Below are 14415 nucleotides of genomic sequence, written 5' to 3' on the forward strand. Positions count from 1 at the left end.
GGTGGAAATTAGAGCTGGATTTGAATAACTAGACCGCGCGCAACGCGTGCACATACATTCTACCTCGATGTCTCGTCGCGTGCAGCCTGGAGATGCGGAGGCACGAGCGCCACTTCTCACCGGCGACCACCTGGAGCCAAGCGACCTGGACTCAGATGAAGGTATGCTAGTCCATCACTTTTTCATTTCAGAAACCATTAAACAGAAACACAACAAGCTATTTAATAATAATAAGGTATTATTGCACAAATTTCCAGATTTTTGTCGGTATGACTACATATGTTTTTAAAGTATCTTGTGTTTTGTGAAATGTTGTTGTGTTTTGTGAAATGTCGTTGTGTTTTGTGAAATGTTGTTGTGTTTTGACCCTCAGGGCCACCGTACAAAACAGATGTATAATAGGTTATTAAATAGTATTAAGAACAGAAGTTACCTCTAGTGAATGAAACAACAGTGAAATTAGACTGTTTCTCATTGAGCTGCGGGGCCCCTGTAATCCTGTGCAGGACCTCTGGGGGTTCCTGGACCCCACTTTGGGAACCACTGTCCTAGTCTACTCAACTGTCTCGTTCAACCATTGGTATAGTCTAGTTGACAACTTCACAGGCATACACACATGCTCTTTTAATATCTTGAATTCATTGCATTTGAAAAAGATCAGTAGTGTTCAACAGTGTTATCTTTTTTGTGTGAATACATTTTAGGCATGACAGTCTGTGACTAAGCTTAGTGTGCATGTGACATTGTCCCCAATTTTGCTCAGTTAAAGGATCTGTACTTACCTGTTTTTCAGGTTGCTGTGTAGTCAAGCCATACAGACGATGTGTGAGATTGGCTTACATGAAAAATGCTGTCATCTTATCCTATAAGCTTGTCCAGTTTCCCCGCAGGAATCATTCAAATTTCATCTAATTTAATCTAAACTTGTGGCTTGATATAAGCTGCTACAGCAAAGTGAAAGGCCTGACTGCACATTTGCTGCGTTCAGCCAGTGTCTCTTATATGTGGTGTATCATGAGCTGCTGTTTCACTTTGTTTACTTAACGCGTGTGTGTGTGTGTGTGTGTGTGTGTTTGACCGCTTTCCAGGTGACATCATTTTCGACAGGAGCCTGACAAACATCACACATGATGCTGATGGGAGCTCAAAAAGAAGATTAACGTATGAAGAAGCAGTTGAGGAAGCAGGTAGTCTAAAGTTTGATGGTAGTATTCACAGTGGTATTTATCTCCCTCTTCAACATCATTCGTCTAACAAAAAGCTCAGTCAACACAATGCAAAGTCAACATAAAATGAAGAGACAGGCATCATAGCCAATATTTGTTTATATAATATTTGTGATTGTGAAAAACTTCCTATAAAATTTGGAATTGATTTTAATATTACTTATGTAAAATATTCTTATTTCTTGTTTCCACTGTTCTCCTTTTCTCTGCTCTGTTACTACTGAACTGTTTGGCTGTAAAGCACATTGTAACAAATAAAGTTTATAATGTTAAGTGTGTTATGACCAGTGTGGGCTGGGCACCTAGACTGTACGACAGATAAATAAAATAAATATATCATATCATATCCAAAATAGGCCTATGAAGACTTAAAAGATTCTTTGACCATCAGCTTTCAAAGTTGTATTGATCCACCTTTTTCCCGCTGTTCCCCTCAGGTTTTGGTTTATTCCACGGTCTCCTGCTGGTGGCGTGCGGATGGGCCAACGCCAGCGATGCCGTGGAGATTCTGTGTGTGTCCTTCCTCCTGCCGACGGCGCGCTGCGATCTGCTGCTGAGCTCCTCAGACATGGGGCTGCTGACTGCCAGCATTTTCCTCGGTGATTCCCAATCACTTCATATACCGATTACAATCAACGTAGAGGAATTTGTCTTGGTGGCATTGGTGCAGAGAGATATCAGCGACTTGCATGGTAACACAGGACATCGTGATGCAGGGTAGAAGGACAGCAGGACCGTACATATGGTGCAAGACTAACCCTAACCCTATATAACATTCAATCTTTATATGCATTCAATCAGTATAGTTAAAGTTTTAGAGGAACTATGGTGACTGTCCCATAGTGCATTAGCCCAGTGTGCTACTAGATACTTAAATCGAGTTAAATGAGATGAATGAATGAAACAGGAAGCTGGAACCAGCCATGCTAAAGCTAATTGCACTCGGGGAATGACACAGATTTGTCTGCATCATTTATTTTTCAGCAGTCAAAAATATTTCAAAAATGATCGGTGGGATGTAAATTTGTCCAGTTGGAATAAAATAAAAGATATTCTCAGGCATGCAACTGTCTGAAAAATCTTTCCATCCAACAAAAAGTTGCAGCCTTTTGCAATTTGACAATTGTAGTTGTCACATGTGCTTTTTTTTATTATTAATTAATTGCACAGCCTTAACCTGTACTTAACTTCAAATGTCAATGTTTATTGGAAGGCCTAGTGCTCTCAGATAGAGTGACCTGATGGATAGAGTCCCACCTTGTTGGGTCACTTTGATGTATTGTTAATTCCAGTGTCCAGCAGTCATACCTGCTGGGTTTTTTGGCCATATCTCAACAAACATTAGAAAAAGAAGTATCATATTAAGAAGTAATATTTGATGACATGTAAAGAAACAAGATGAGCTAGAACGAACCTGCCACACCTTCTCATTTCTGAGTGGAGTCTGCCACTGAGCTGAGTCAAATAATATTTTAAATTCCTATTTTACTGGTGCCTAATAGGCATGATGGTGGGCGGCTACCTGTGGGGGTATTTGGCTGACCGGAGGGGGCGTCAGAGGGTCTTGATCGTGTCCCTGACCATCAACGGCCTGTTTGGCGCTCTGGCCAGCTTGGCTCCATGGTTCTGGCTCTTCCTGCTGCTGCGGTTCATCAGCGGTGTGGGGTGAGGACTTGACTTCTTTTGACATTTTTATATTTGCATTGTAGAGATTTAGAGACTGTCCTGTAGCCAAAAGGTCATGTTTGATCCCCATAACAGCCAATGTGATTTAGAACAGTGGTTTTTCAGTCCTCGTCCTCGGGATCCAGAGTGCTGCTGGTTTTTCTGAGGGCCAGGATGGAAAAACACTGCTTCAGAAAGACATTGAACTCTTACTTGCTCACTCACTGTAAGACACACTGGATAAGAGTCAGCTAAATGGCTGATTTAACTTAAAATGAGTGCAGCAGTAGAACAAAATCAGACTGGTGGTTGTAGCAGTTATGGCCTCTCAAAGATTTAAATTGTGACCAATACAGCGCCCCACCAGGCCAATCAGTGTAATTTTTTAAACACTAGGACACTGTGCCAAAATGAACTGCCCTTCCAAGTGGTGTCTGAGATATTGCCTGAGATTATAAGCAACCAATAGGCCCTTTTCACATCGTCATGGTAACAGCTAAACCGGTGCATTACAAATTCCTGTGGCAAGTTTATTTTTGTGACTTATTGACAAACCAATCCAACAAAAACAACAAAATTCTAATGGTTACTAGCACTAGAAACATAATGTAACAAATTAAAAATTTGGGTAGGTTGTGGAGCGATTTAGTGTAGGCTATAGCTGGCAACAGGAAGTTGTAATGCACCAGTTTCGCAATGCATAAGTATTGAGAAACAAAATGTGAAAAGGGCCTGTAGTAGAAGTCACATGACTTGGACTCGAGTCACAGTTTTAATTGCTTGAGACTTGACTTGATGCATGAAGAGAAGGCTTGAGACTTGACTTGACTTGGGTTCTGGTGACTTGGGACTTGACTTTGACTTGTACTTTGATGACTTGAAAAGGTTTCTAAAGTCTTGACAAAAGATCTTGTGTTTGTGTAAATGACTTAGATTTCCTGAAGTTGAAACTGATTATAGAAATCAAACTCATGATGCTCTTACCAAGTTTTTATCCTATTAAAACCATATTGCATTGAAAAGTCCTAGATATTTAGTTTTCTTTAAGATATTAAATTGATATTGAACTCTTGATTTGTTCTGACTTGACTTGCTGTTCTACATTTAGACTTGAGACTTGACATTAATGACATGGACTTGACTTGGACTTGACTTGGTAATCTACATTTAGACTTGAGACTTGACATTAATGACATGGACTTGACTTGGACTTGACTTGGTAATCTACATTTAGACTTGGGACTTGACTTGAGACTTGTGCCTCAAGACTTGAGACTGACTTGGGACTCGAGCAAAGTTGACTTGGTCACACCTCTGGACAGGATCAAAGCCATAAAGCTCAGACTGCACTCAGAATAGGTGCACAAAATATTGCAGTATGTCCACAGAAATTTCAAGTTTACCAAAGTAGCACAAGGTAAAGAAATAAAACACAGGCAGAATTTTTATCTCTCACTCTCTCTGATGCGGGCTACTAGAAACTATTGGACATATCACCAGGTTATTTATGGTGGTGGTGAGCAGGAGCGAGCAAGATGGACAGCTGAGCAGTACGACAGCAATACACTGCTGATCTATTTAATTTTTTTGGTATGTATATGAAACACTGATATATCTCCATTCTGTTTTTTCTTCCCCTCTGTAGAGTTGGCGGCTCGATCCCCGTTATTTTCTCCTACTTCTCCGAGTTCCTGCCCCGCCTGAGGAGAGGGGCGATGATCAGCGCTCTGGCCACCTTCTGGATGGCAGGAAACATCCTGGCTGCAGGTGGGTCTGCTCAGTGCTGGTTTCTGTCACATGTTGTGAGATGTGTTGTTTTGGAGAATAATCTTCATCTGTAGAGTGATATGGACTTGCCATTCATATAACCTAGCTGAATAAAAATTAAAAAAATTAAAAAACAGGGGCGTCCTGGGTTCAAATCCAGCCTGGAACCTTTGTCACATGCCATCACCCTCTCTCTCTCCCAACCTTGTCTGTTTTGGTCTACTGTATCTGTATCACATAAAAGCAAAAAATGCCTCAAAAAAATAATCTTACACTGAACGCTGAACAATTCTCCAATTTGCTGTTATATCTGAAGACATCATTCCTACCAGTTTAATTTAGTTGAATTGATTTCTCGACTCTGCAAACATACCCTCAGGATTTAGAATCAAGTCTCTATTTCTGTTAGTCTCATAGTTATAGCTAAAAATCGATAATCGCCTCATGCCAGACCAAGTTTAATCAATTGTTCTTTGGCCCAAGGCCGATCTGTCTACCAAATTTCATGTGTTTGAGATATCCTGCTGACAGACAGGCAATTAGACAGGGGTGAAAACATAACTTCTTTGGCAGAGGTATTTCAAATCTGTGTTGAATTTCAAAATGGAAAACCTGCAGTGTGTGTGTGTGTGGTTCTGTCTGCAGGCTTGGCGTGGCTGGTGATTCCTCGGACCTGGGCTCACTTTTCCCTGGGAAGACATGACTTCCAGAGCTGGAGAGTGTTTGTGATGCTGTGCTCCGTGCCCAGCCTCACCTCGGCCCTCATTTTCAGGCTCTTCATGCCTGAGAGCCCCAAGTTCCTCATGGAGGTATGCTAAGGCCGGACTAGGGCTTGTATTGGAAGCGGGGAAGACCGGCCCGGGTTTCGTTCTTTTCTTAACTGTCTTTGAATCTTTTCTCTGTCTTTGCCAGGTTGACCGGGAGAAAGAGGCGCTCCATGTCTTCCGCTTGATGTTTGAACTAAACCAGTGGGGAACAAAGAAGGCCTTTCCGGTATGAACTAAAGCCTGTTCCTCTATTTTGTGTCCTGGTGGCAGAAAATCATAACCTCTCCTCATATCACATCTCTTGTTTTATTCCAGTTCATTAATAATATTCTGTAACATCACCACACAGCCATCTTGGTAGGAAAATAATAGGTCATTGTAATAAATTAACAAGTGATTATAATCAAATAACAGCCACAGCCAATGAGTTGGGTATATGGTAAAGCACCTGGCAGGAAATGCATGTGACATCATGGGAATACTATGAATAGATGTGATATGTGTTTAGTTAATTTTTTTTTGCACAGTGATAAAACAGTGATGTAACACAGTGATATAAAACACAGAAGAAATGCAAATTACTAATTTGTGCAGGTGGCATCAAAAAACCCTTATAAAATATCTCACCTTGAAAGAAACAAATCAATAAGCAAAACAACAACAAAAAATCTAAATGAAAAACAAAAACAACTGAATTGAATAACAGAAACTAAATGACAGCAGAACGCAACACGGTGAAAAATGGTTGAACAACCACCTAATGTAGAAAATATAATCATTGTGAGTGTGTTGGTTCAAAATATGATATATTTAAGGTCTTGTTGTAAAATGCTATAATAACCTAAATTTGCAGTGTTCATCTTGAACTCTTTTTCAGATATTTGGCTTGTGCACCAGCTCCACGCGAGGAGGGGAAGCAGAGGAGAACAAGACCTGGGGTTCACACAGAGAATGTATTTCCAGCTTTTTTAAAATGGTAAAATCATGCAACCACACACAGCGCATGACTGAACATCCAGAGAGACTGTTTAGGGGTCAAGTCTTAGTAAATGGAGAGGTGCAGAAGCATGTAATAGCCATGTTCTGCAGTCAGGGACGGGACTTTTCCTTGTTCATAGTCAATTTGCACATACTAAGTGAAGATAAGCCTGTCCCAGTACTGTTTTCCTTGATCTTATGTCGCAGCTTTTCCTCCCACAGAAAGTGAAGGGGAGTCAGTTCATTCATCATGTTGGAGAACAGAAAGTTAATAAAGCATAGAACATTACATTTTCACTTTCAAATTTCTATTTATTGAAGCGAGATGTCTGTCAGGTTGAACTTTTTGAGACTCGCCTCTACCAACTCTACCAATGTCTCCCACACTGTTTGGTTTATATTCAGTTCCCTTCTGCTAACTGAAGTGGTCATTATTATTTCATTTTAACAAAAAAAAAAAAGTGCAAGTCATCCCTTTATTATAGAACATTCCCTTTTATTATGGCTGATGCTTTATTTATATGTTTGTTTTGTTCCTTTTGTTTTACACCATGTTGCAAGTTAAAATTAAACTTTTATGAATGTGATTATTTCTTTGGTTTTCTCTGCAGGGCCTGATGCCCATCAGGCAGCTGTTTAATGGCCCGTTCAGATCCAGGAGCGTCGCTCTTCTTATTGTCTTCTACTGCATCTCCTTCGGGTGAGAAATCCCATCTGCCCACCCACATACAATAATGGATTATCTCTCTGCCATGATGAGTTGCACTAGAGTTCCACTTTTTTACTTCTGTTGTGCAGCCGATGTGTTTTTTAAGTCTGTCTCAACACTGCTGGTATGTTAAAGCTATACTGAGCAACTTTGCATGTTAGCTGCTCCAAATGGCAGTGAGAGATAAAATTTTTTTACTTTAATACCCAGATATCATGTTGCATAATGTCAATAAACTGCACACAGCACGCTCATGTTTACCAAGGCAGCCGGTCTGTGATGTTTTATACCAAAGGGATGAAAGAGGCAAAAGATCTAATGTCTGTGAGTCTGCCTTTCTCTGGACGGAGCAAATGGGATGAAACTACGGTGTTTCAGTTAGTGGGGATAGGACACTCTTCTCTGTTGCTGCAACACTGTGTGTGTGTGTGTGTGTGTGTGTGTGTGTGTGTGTGTGTGTGTGTGTGTGTGTGTGTATGTGTGTATAGCTACTACGGGCTGTGGATGTGGTTCCCGGAGCTGTTTGAGAGAGTTGAGGACGGCGGCTCCCCCTGTGCCAACGTGTCCCTCCCGTCTCCACTCCGCAACCAGAGCTGCTACCCAGTGAAGACAGCAGGTGTGTGTCTGGGATGATAACACCAGTCATGCCCATTTCACTCCCCACAGGTTTCTGCCAGTCGGCAATCACACAATTGGACATCAGCCACCGATTTAAGGCTCCTCTGATCAGCTGTGGAACTGTGCTGAAAATAGGCTTGAGTCTGAGAACGCAGTAGAAAGAATTATCATCACCAGGCAGCTGACTATACTTTTAATGGGTCCATTACTGTACTGTATATACTTTATACAGCAGTTTTCAAAACAAAAATTAAACAAACAACATACAAAGCGGCAGTATTCAGTGTAAAACCACAGTGAAAAGAGCAAAGATGATCAAGAAAACAGTGAAACAAGTCAAATTAAGGAATAAAAGCCATCCTGTAAAAGCAGGTTTTTGAAAAATAGTGAAAGATAATGAAAAGACCCAGAGTGCAATGTACCCAGGGTCTTTTGGACATGTGGATCATATACACAGTTGAAGAGAATTTTGTTTTGTACACTGCTTTTCATTCCCTTTATGCTGTAAACAGTGATTATGTTATTCAAAAGAAAGATAGGATACCGAGGCACTTTGACTTGCAGGCCACGTCATTACCCTGATGAAGGCTTGTATGGGCTGCAACGTCTAGATTGTTTGCCTCCATAAACGGCTTTTTTTTATCTGCAAGTGGAGGTGGCTCGATATCTTTCTCTTGAAATTCAGCTTTAACCCTGATAGGCAAAGAGCGCCGACTCGGGGAAACACCCAGAGAGAGAGAGAATCTTTATCTGTGTGTCTGAGCACCTTGTGTTTCCTGATACTCTGCTTACTGGCCTGCGTGTGTCTGTTCTTCAACTGGCAGTTTATAGGGAGGGCTTCATTGTCGCTGCCTCGAACCTACCAGGCAACATCTTCACCATTCTGATGATGGACAGCACTGGAGGAAAGGTGTTGCTCTGTGAGTCTGCTTTTCATGAAATGGCTGTAGTTTCATTGGGGCGATGTGTTGTGAAGGAGTGGAGGAGTCTTTGAGATGAAGTCAGAAGTCCATTCATCTCCTCAGGCTTAAAGTCACACTGAAATGAAAAACCTCACTTTTTTTTTTAACTAATTTTAACATGCTATACAACTATTTCACAATTTATGCCCAGAAAAAAAAGACAAAAAAAAAATATTTTCTTTTATTTTTATATCAGAGTCTCATCACTTTTACCTCCTGGAAAACAGAAAATCTTTAGTGGTGACTTCATTGTGTACCAGGAGGCAACATAAAAATTCAAACCAATAAAACCATCACAGACTTTTGAACAATCCCACCCCTCCAATCAAATAAAACTACTTTTCTCTCCCTAACTGATATCCCATTGGGTTACTGGTTTATGTCCCGCCCCAACATCCTGTTTCAACAGAAAATACATCACATTAAGGAAGTAAGATAATCTCAAAATGCGGTTTGGTTGTGACTTTGGTATCTAATATTAGATGGGACCAGCAGCCAATTTTACACCTTGAAAATCACTGATAAATCCCTTGAATTTGATGTCTGATCTGAAAACTGTGTGTCTCTCTGTTGTATTGTGCAGCCTTCAGTCTGGTGTTGTCCAGTGTGAGTGTGTTCCTCATCTATGTGGTGCAGACCAAATCTCAGAGCCTGCTGCTGTCCTGCGTCTTCAGCGGAGTGTCTGTGATCTCCTGGAACGCGCTGGACGTCTTGGGAACAGAGCTTTACCCGACACACCTCCGGTACCTCGTCTTAACACCACACACATCCAAACAGACGACCGCAGATTCACACAGGATTCTGAATCATTAGTAGAACTTAACCTAGTAAAAAACAGTCAGCAAAGGTCAGAAAAGTATCTTAGGACACGCTGAACATCATTTTTTTTCAGTGAGAAACAACTGAATACATTTTTCTCACTGAGGCTTTGGGCCGAGCTATTTTGTCATCTGCATACTTTTTATTGAGCTTTAATTAAAGGATAATACCGGTGTTTTTGTTTTTAAGTTTGTCCCAATAGTCTTTTAGTTTCCGTTCTTCATGCTGGTGTCTGCACACAGTCAGCATAGTTTGAGGTATCAGGGCTCGACTTCCTCCCATCAGAAGAAGCCATTTGCTGCCATTCATTTTTGTACAGTATGAAAAATGAGACAGCAGTCAATTTCGAATTAGGTTTGGCACAGAAAAGTTTTTATTTTAAAAACAACGGGCAAGGCAAGACAATATTTTTTTATATTTTACATAATTTGTCTTGTAAAATGGCAAGTAAATGTTAAAAAAATCGAATTACATATGGCATTGCAAAATGATTGGAGGAAATGTAAACTAGACAGAAGTAAATGGGCTGTAACTCTAAATGACACTGGCATTCTCCTTTAACATAAGGCTTCACTATTATCAAAAGACGAATATTAAGTAATAAAACTTCTTCTTCTCAACTTCTCAACAATCTGCAGGACTGTTTAAAGTTTTGGGAAAGGTGTGAGGTGATGTAAATAATAAATTTAGCTCTGTTTTCACGTGTTGTTTGTTCCTGTCAGGTCCTCTGCCCTGGGCTTCTTCACCGGAGTGGGCCGAGTGGCGGCGATCACGGGTAACATCGTTTTCGGGAAGCTGGTGGACACCAACTGTGCCGTGCCTGTCCTGCTGGTGTCCGCTCTGCTGCTGACGGGAGGATTGGTGGCTCTTCTCCTCCCGCAGACCAAGCAGACGGAGCTCACCTGACGCCTCGGCTTCTAATCCACATGGTTTGACATCTACACATTCAAAACATCCTCTAATCTCCTGAAGGAACCAGACTGGAGGATCGCTGCCTCGGAAGCTCTCTGCTCACATATCCCCTGTGCCTGTTCTTCTCAGCCGATGCTTGAATCCTGTGCCTTGTGTCATCTCTCCGTTGCCTTTTCTCCAGCCTTTTATGGTGCCTCTCATAAAATGCCAAAAGAATACCAATAGAAAATATTGTCAGAGGACAGTCGGCTCTATCCGCCTCCCAGGAATTATTCAGGAAAGAGAGCAGGAAAGAGATGCAGTCGTACATTGTGAGCTTGCAAGAATTCAAATGGAGCCAGACGCCAGCCAGCTGAACCACAAGGACACCTCCAGAAAGTTTAAGTCAAGTTTCTAAACTTTTAGAGAAAGTTTCTGTTTTGATCCTCCTTTTCAAAAAAGGATTGTGTTGAAGACAAAACATTCCGAGGTATAATCTGTGATTGGATTAGAGATTGATCTGAGTTGTGGGCCTTGCTCACAAAAATGTCCCTGAATGTTATTGTCACCTTGGTCTTAAATGGATGTTTCAGGCTTTTAAGCACTATGTCTGATTATCCAGTCAGTTCGAGTCTTCTCAGTTCCCTCAGTGTTTTGGTTGTTGGGCTGTTAGAGGCAGAAAGTGCAGTGCAAATCAATGGAGCTAAAAAGCATTTTTCTGAAAAATAACATTCAGCACATTTCAAAAAACGTTCCTACAGCGTCTGTTTCTCAATTTACTCTATAAAGGGTCTTTTATGACTGTTTTTCTAAGAAATGTTTTTGCGGACTCATTGACTTGCACAAGCATTGTCAACAAATTGTTAACAAATGCCTGCAGCGTAGGTCTAATATTTCAATAAACAAAACACTGATCTGAAAGGACTTGCAGCGAACAGGTTGGCTTGTTAAAAACCTGAACTATGCCTTCTTTTTTGCCAAATTGTGTGTACATCCCATGCATGAATTTGGACATGTGGGCAGGTGAAAGAGAGGTAGGAAACAGTACAATTTATGATTTTTTTTCCACTGCAAATCTGTGTCATGCTAGTTCAATATTCTAATAGAAAACCAAAGGGTGCTGATGCTGTCCCATAATCAGTAGTAGGGCCACTACAAGTACAAAAGAGTACTGGTACAATAGAAAATTCTTATTGGCCAGAGTGACTTAGCTGATATGACAGTTGGTGATGAATTAAAAGCTGTCTGTTCAGATATTTTCACATTGCCTTGTCACTACTGAAGCAGTTTTAAATAAACAGTAGTTTTGTCTTTGTGTCAGTTGTGTCTGTCTGTTTGTCTGTTTCATGAGGTGTCGCCTGTACTCGATGATTACTAATCAAGCGAGAACACAGCAATTCACAGACACAAATAAAAGAACTCTACACCGGGGTTATTATTGTAAACTAAAACTAAGATGAAAACTAGGTGTTAAAAAAAGAATTGTGACTAAAATGAGACTTTGTGAAAAACAACTGAACTAAAACTATCTTGACTACTTGTAAAACTAAAATGAAATACAAATATAGGTGAAATGTTTTGTGTTTTCAATTCAATTCAAATTCTATTGAAAAATCGTAGAAACGGGTATTCTGCTTGATCTTGATATTCGTGATATTACAAGCAGCATGGCGTAAAAACCTAAGATGCTAATATCTACTTGTATCATTTCTAAATAGTCAGTGTTTTTCAGGAAATTTTTTTGCCCACAAGTGACTCTTCTGTCATTGAGGTACATGGGACGCAGGATTAACTCTGAACATTTACAAATTCATGAATCATTCAAAATTACTCAACACATCTTCCAGACTAAATAACAAATCAAATATTTGAGTAATATTTGGAACACACCAGAAAATGAGGACACCCCTTGAAATGTTTTGACAGCTTCAAATGCAGTTGAGGAAAACATATTCTCTTGGATATTTACGGAGTTAAAAAGAAGAGCATGTTCCAAAGAGGCTGAAATTTACTGAATCTCCCAGGAATAGATTAATGAGTATGAGACTTGTGGGGAAAACAGGCTATTTGCAACTTCCTCATCCCATCATAAATCACGTTACCGGTCTGTTGTGCCCTACATGTTTACTGTTTGTGCTTTACATGTTTACTACTAACCTAAATGTGTCACAGTTTCATAATTCATTCATAACTTTTAGCTGCTCCATAGTATCAGTCTGTGTATTGAGCTCTGTAGAGTGAAAAACCTCCAGTCTTACGATATAGCATCATTTGGCACAAAAGACACGACTCAATGCATATTTTCCATCTTATTCATATTTTTATTTGTATAATAAATAAAGTTGTAATACTTCAGGACCACATTTCACAACCACACAAAGGGTATGATAAACCATATTCTGGATATTTGAAAGAGAAAGCCAGTGTGGATAAAACAAGAGCCAGATTGATCAATGCTCATTGCATGAATTATGATTTGGAGAGAAAAGTTTTACCCTATAGTGAAAGGAGATAATAATTCCCTTTTTCTCAATGGATGCTTATGTTGAAAGTAGCATTTCCTACTCCTTACATTCTTTATTGTGACCGGAAATGATGGGTCTGTATGATTAAACGGTAAACAATACACAGAGTACAAAAAAGGCCAAACTGAAGCGCGGCTGTCGCTCCACTGCTGCTCAGCTTTCTATGATGGGGGAGGGGTTGAAACTTGAATGTACTCCTTTGGTAAAACACATTAGCCGTTACAGTTTCCCAACAGTAAAGAAACAAATAAATAAATAAATACATGAGCTATAGATAAGAAATGTGCAGCTAGGTCTGTGGGCACATGAGGATCCATAACAAAATAGAAGCCACTTTGTTGTCGGGGAAGGTTTCCTCCTATAGCGTGACCTCTGACCTGAAATCAAAATGTAACGAAAGGCATGAAAACAGAGTCGAGTGACGGCTGAGAACCAGGGTAACACTCTGCTTGAAATTTCCCTCTGGAGCATCATAGACACCTCAAACATAATCTAATGCATTCAAATCCATTCTCAAAAACAAAACAATATTTTGAGCCAAAGTTCAGGAACCGGACTCAAATGCAGATTGAATCTATAAGTAAACTAGTAAACACAGTGAAGGAATAGTCACTGAAAAGCTCACTGTGCAGCTGAAATCCCACTGAGACGTATGGATAAGCTCTTCTGGCAGAAAAGAGGGTTAAATATTAAATAATCATAAACCTGTTAGTACAACCTAAGGGCAAAGTTTGAATCGCAAATGCTGAGTTTTCTTTTTCCTGGAGCGGGAACATCTCACAAATCTTTTTATAGGTTTATAAACAATACTTTCTGCATTTCTCTGACTATAACGTTTGCATTTTTAAATCATTTTGTCACATTTGTGTTCTTAAGTATTGTCAGTGTGATGTCATTTTTGGATGTGACTATAATGTGCCTAGGATCCCCCATAATGCACTTCAAGTAAAGTGTTAACCAAGCTCATTTTTGAAAATGGCTAATTATCTACTGCTCGCCAGGCCAATTATTAAGTGTCACCACGCCCACAAACACACATACACACACATGCGCACTCACACACACACACACACACACACCACACCTTATAGTATTAGTGTATTACATGTTGCAATACATACAATAACATTTATACATCTTTCACTTTTTATAAATGCCCCACTCAATGAAACCTATGCACTAGGACAGCTAGGTAAATGCTGAAGCTGCAACAAATACTACAGTTGGAAAATCAGATTTGCAGCAGTTGAAATGAAAATCCTATTATATCCCCAGTAGTAGTGGGTTATAGATGAAGCACATTTTCTGTGACATTAAGCCAAAGATAATGATGGATTCATTCCTCAGTCAAGCCAAATGTTTTTCTCCTCATGCTACATTCATGTTTAACTGAAATAACGTAATGGCCATTGATTATGCTGATCCAATAGTCTCCTCCTCAGCTAATTACAGCCGACCAAACTCCAGTTAATAGCTCACAGGAGAGGA

The 14415-nt window shown here is 40.1% G+C and overlaps 1 protein-coding gene across 1 annotated transcript; it reads left to right on the plus strand.

Moving 5' to 3' along the window:
* The first annotated feature begins 34 nt into the window (after positions 1 to 34).
* Positions 35 to 11832, plus strand: sv2 (synaptic vesicle glycoprotein 2). Its single transcript, XM_071515067.1, has 13 exons — positions 35 to 161; positions 1089 to 1187; positions 1664 to 1825; positions 2729 to 2891; positions 4537 to 4658; positions 5304 to 5467; positions 5571 to 5651; positions 6303 to 6401; positions 7015 to 7103; positions 7601 to 7728; positions 8555 to 8650; positions 9276 to 9435; positions 10234 to 11832. The coding sequence occupies exons 1-13, from the start codon at positions 68 to 70 to the stop codon at positions 10415 to 10417; spliced, it is 1641 nt and encodes a 546-aa protein (XP_071371168.1). The 5' UTR covers positions 35 to 67; the 3' UTR covers positions 10418 to 11832.
* Positions 11833 to 14415: the final 2583 nt, after the last annotated feature.

This window comes from Centroberyx affinis, unplaced genomic scaffold, assembly GCF_046629955.1.
Source record: "Centroberyx affinis isolate AG114_WGS23_722 - 3 ecotype Tasmania unplaced genomic scaffold, CSIRO-AGI_Caff_v1 ptg000301l_1, whole genome shotgun sequence".
In the NCBI taxonomy this organism is placed as follows: domain Eukaryota; kingdom Metazoa; phylum Chordata; class Actinopteri; order Beryciformes; family Berycidae; genus Centroberyx; species Centroberyx affinis.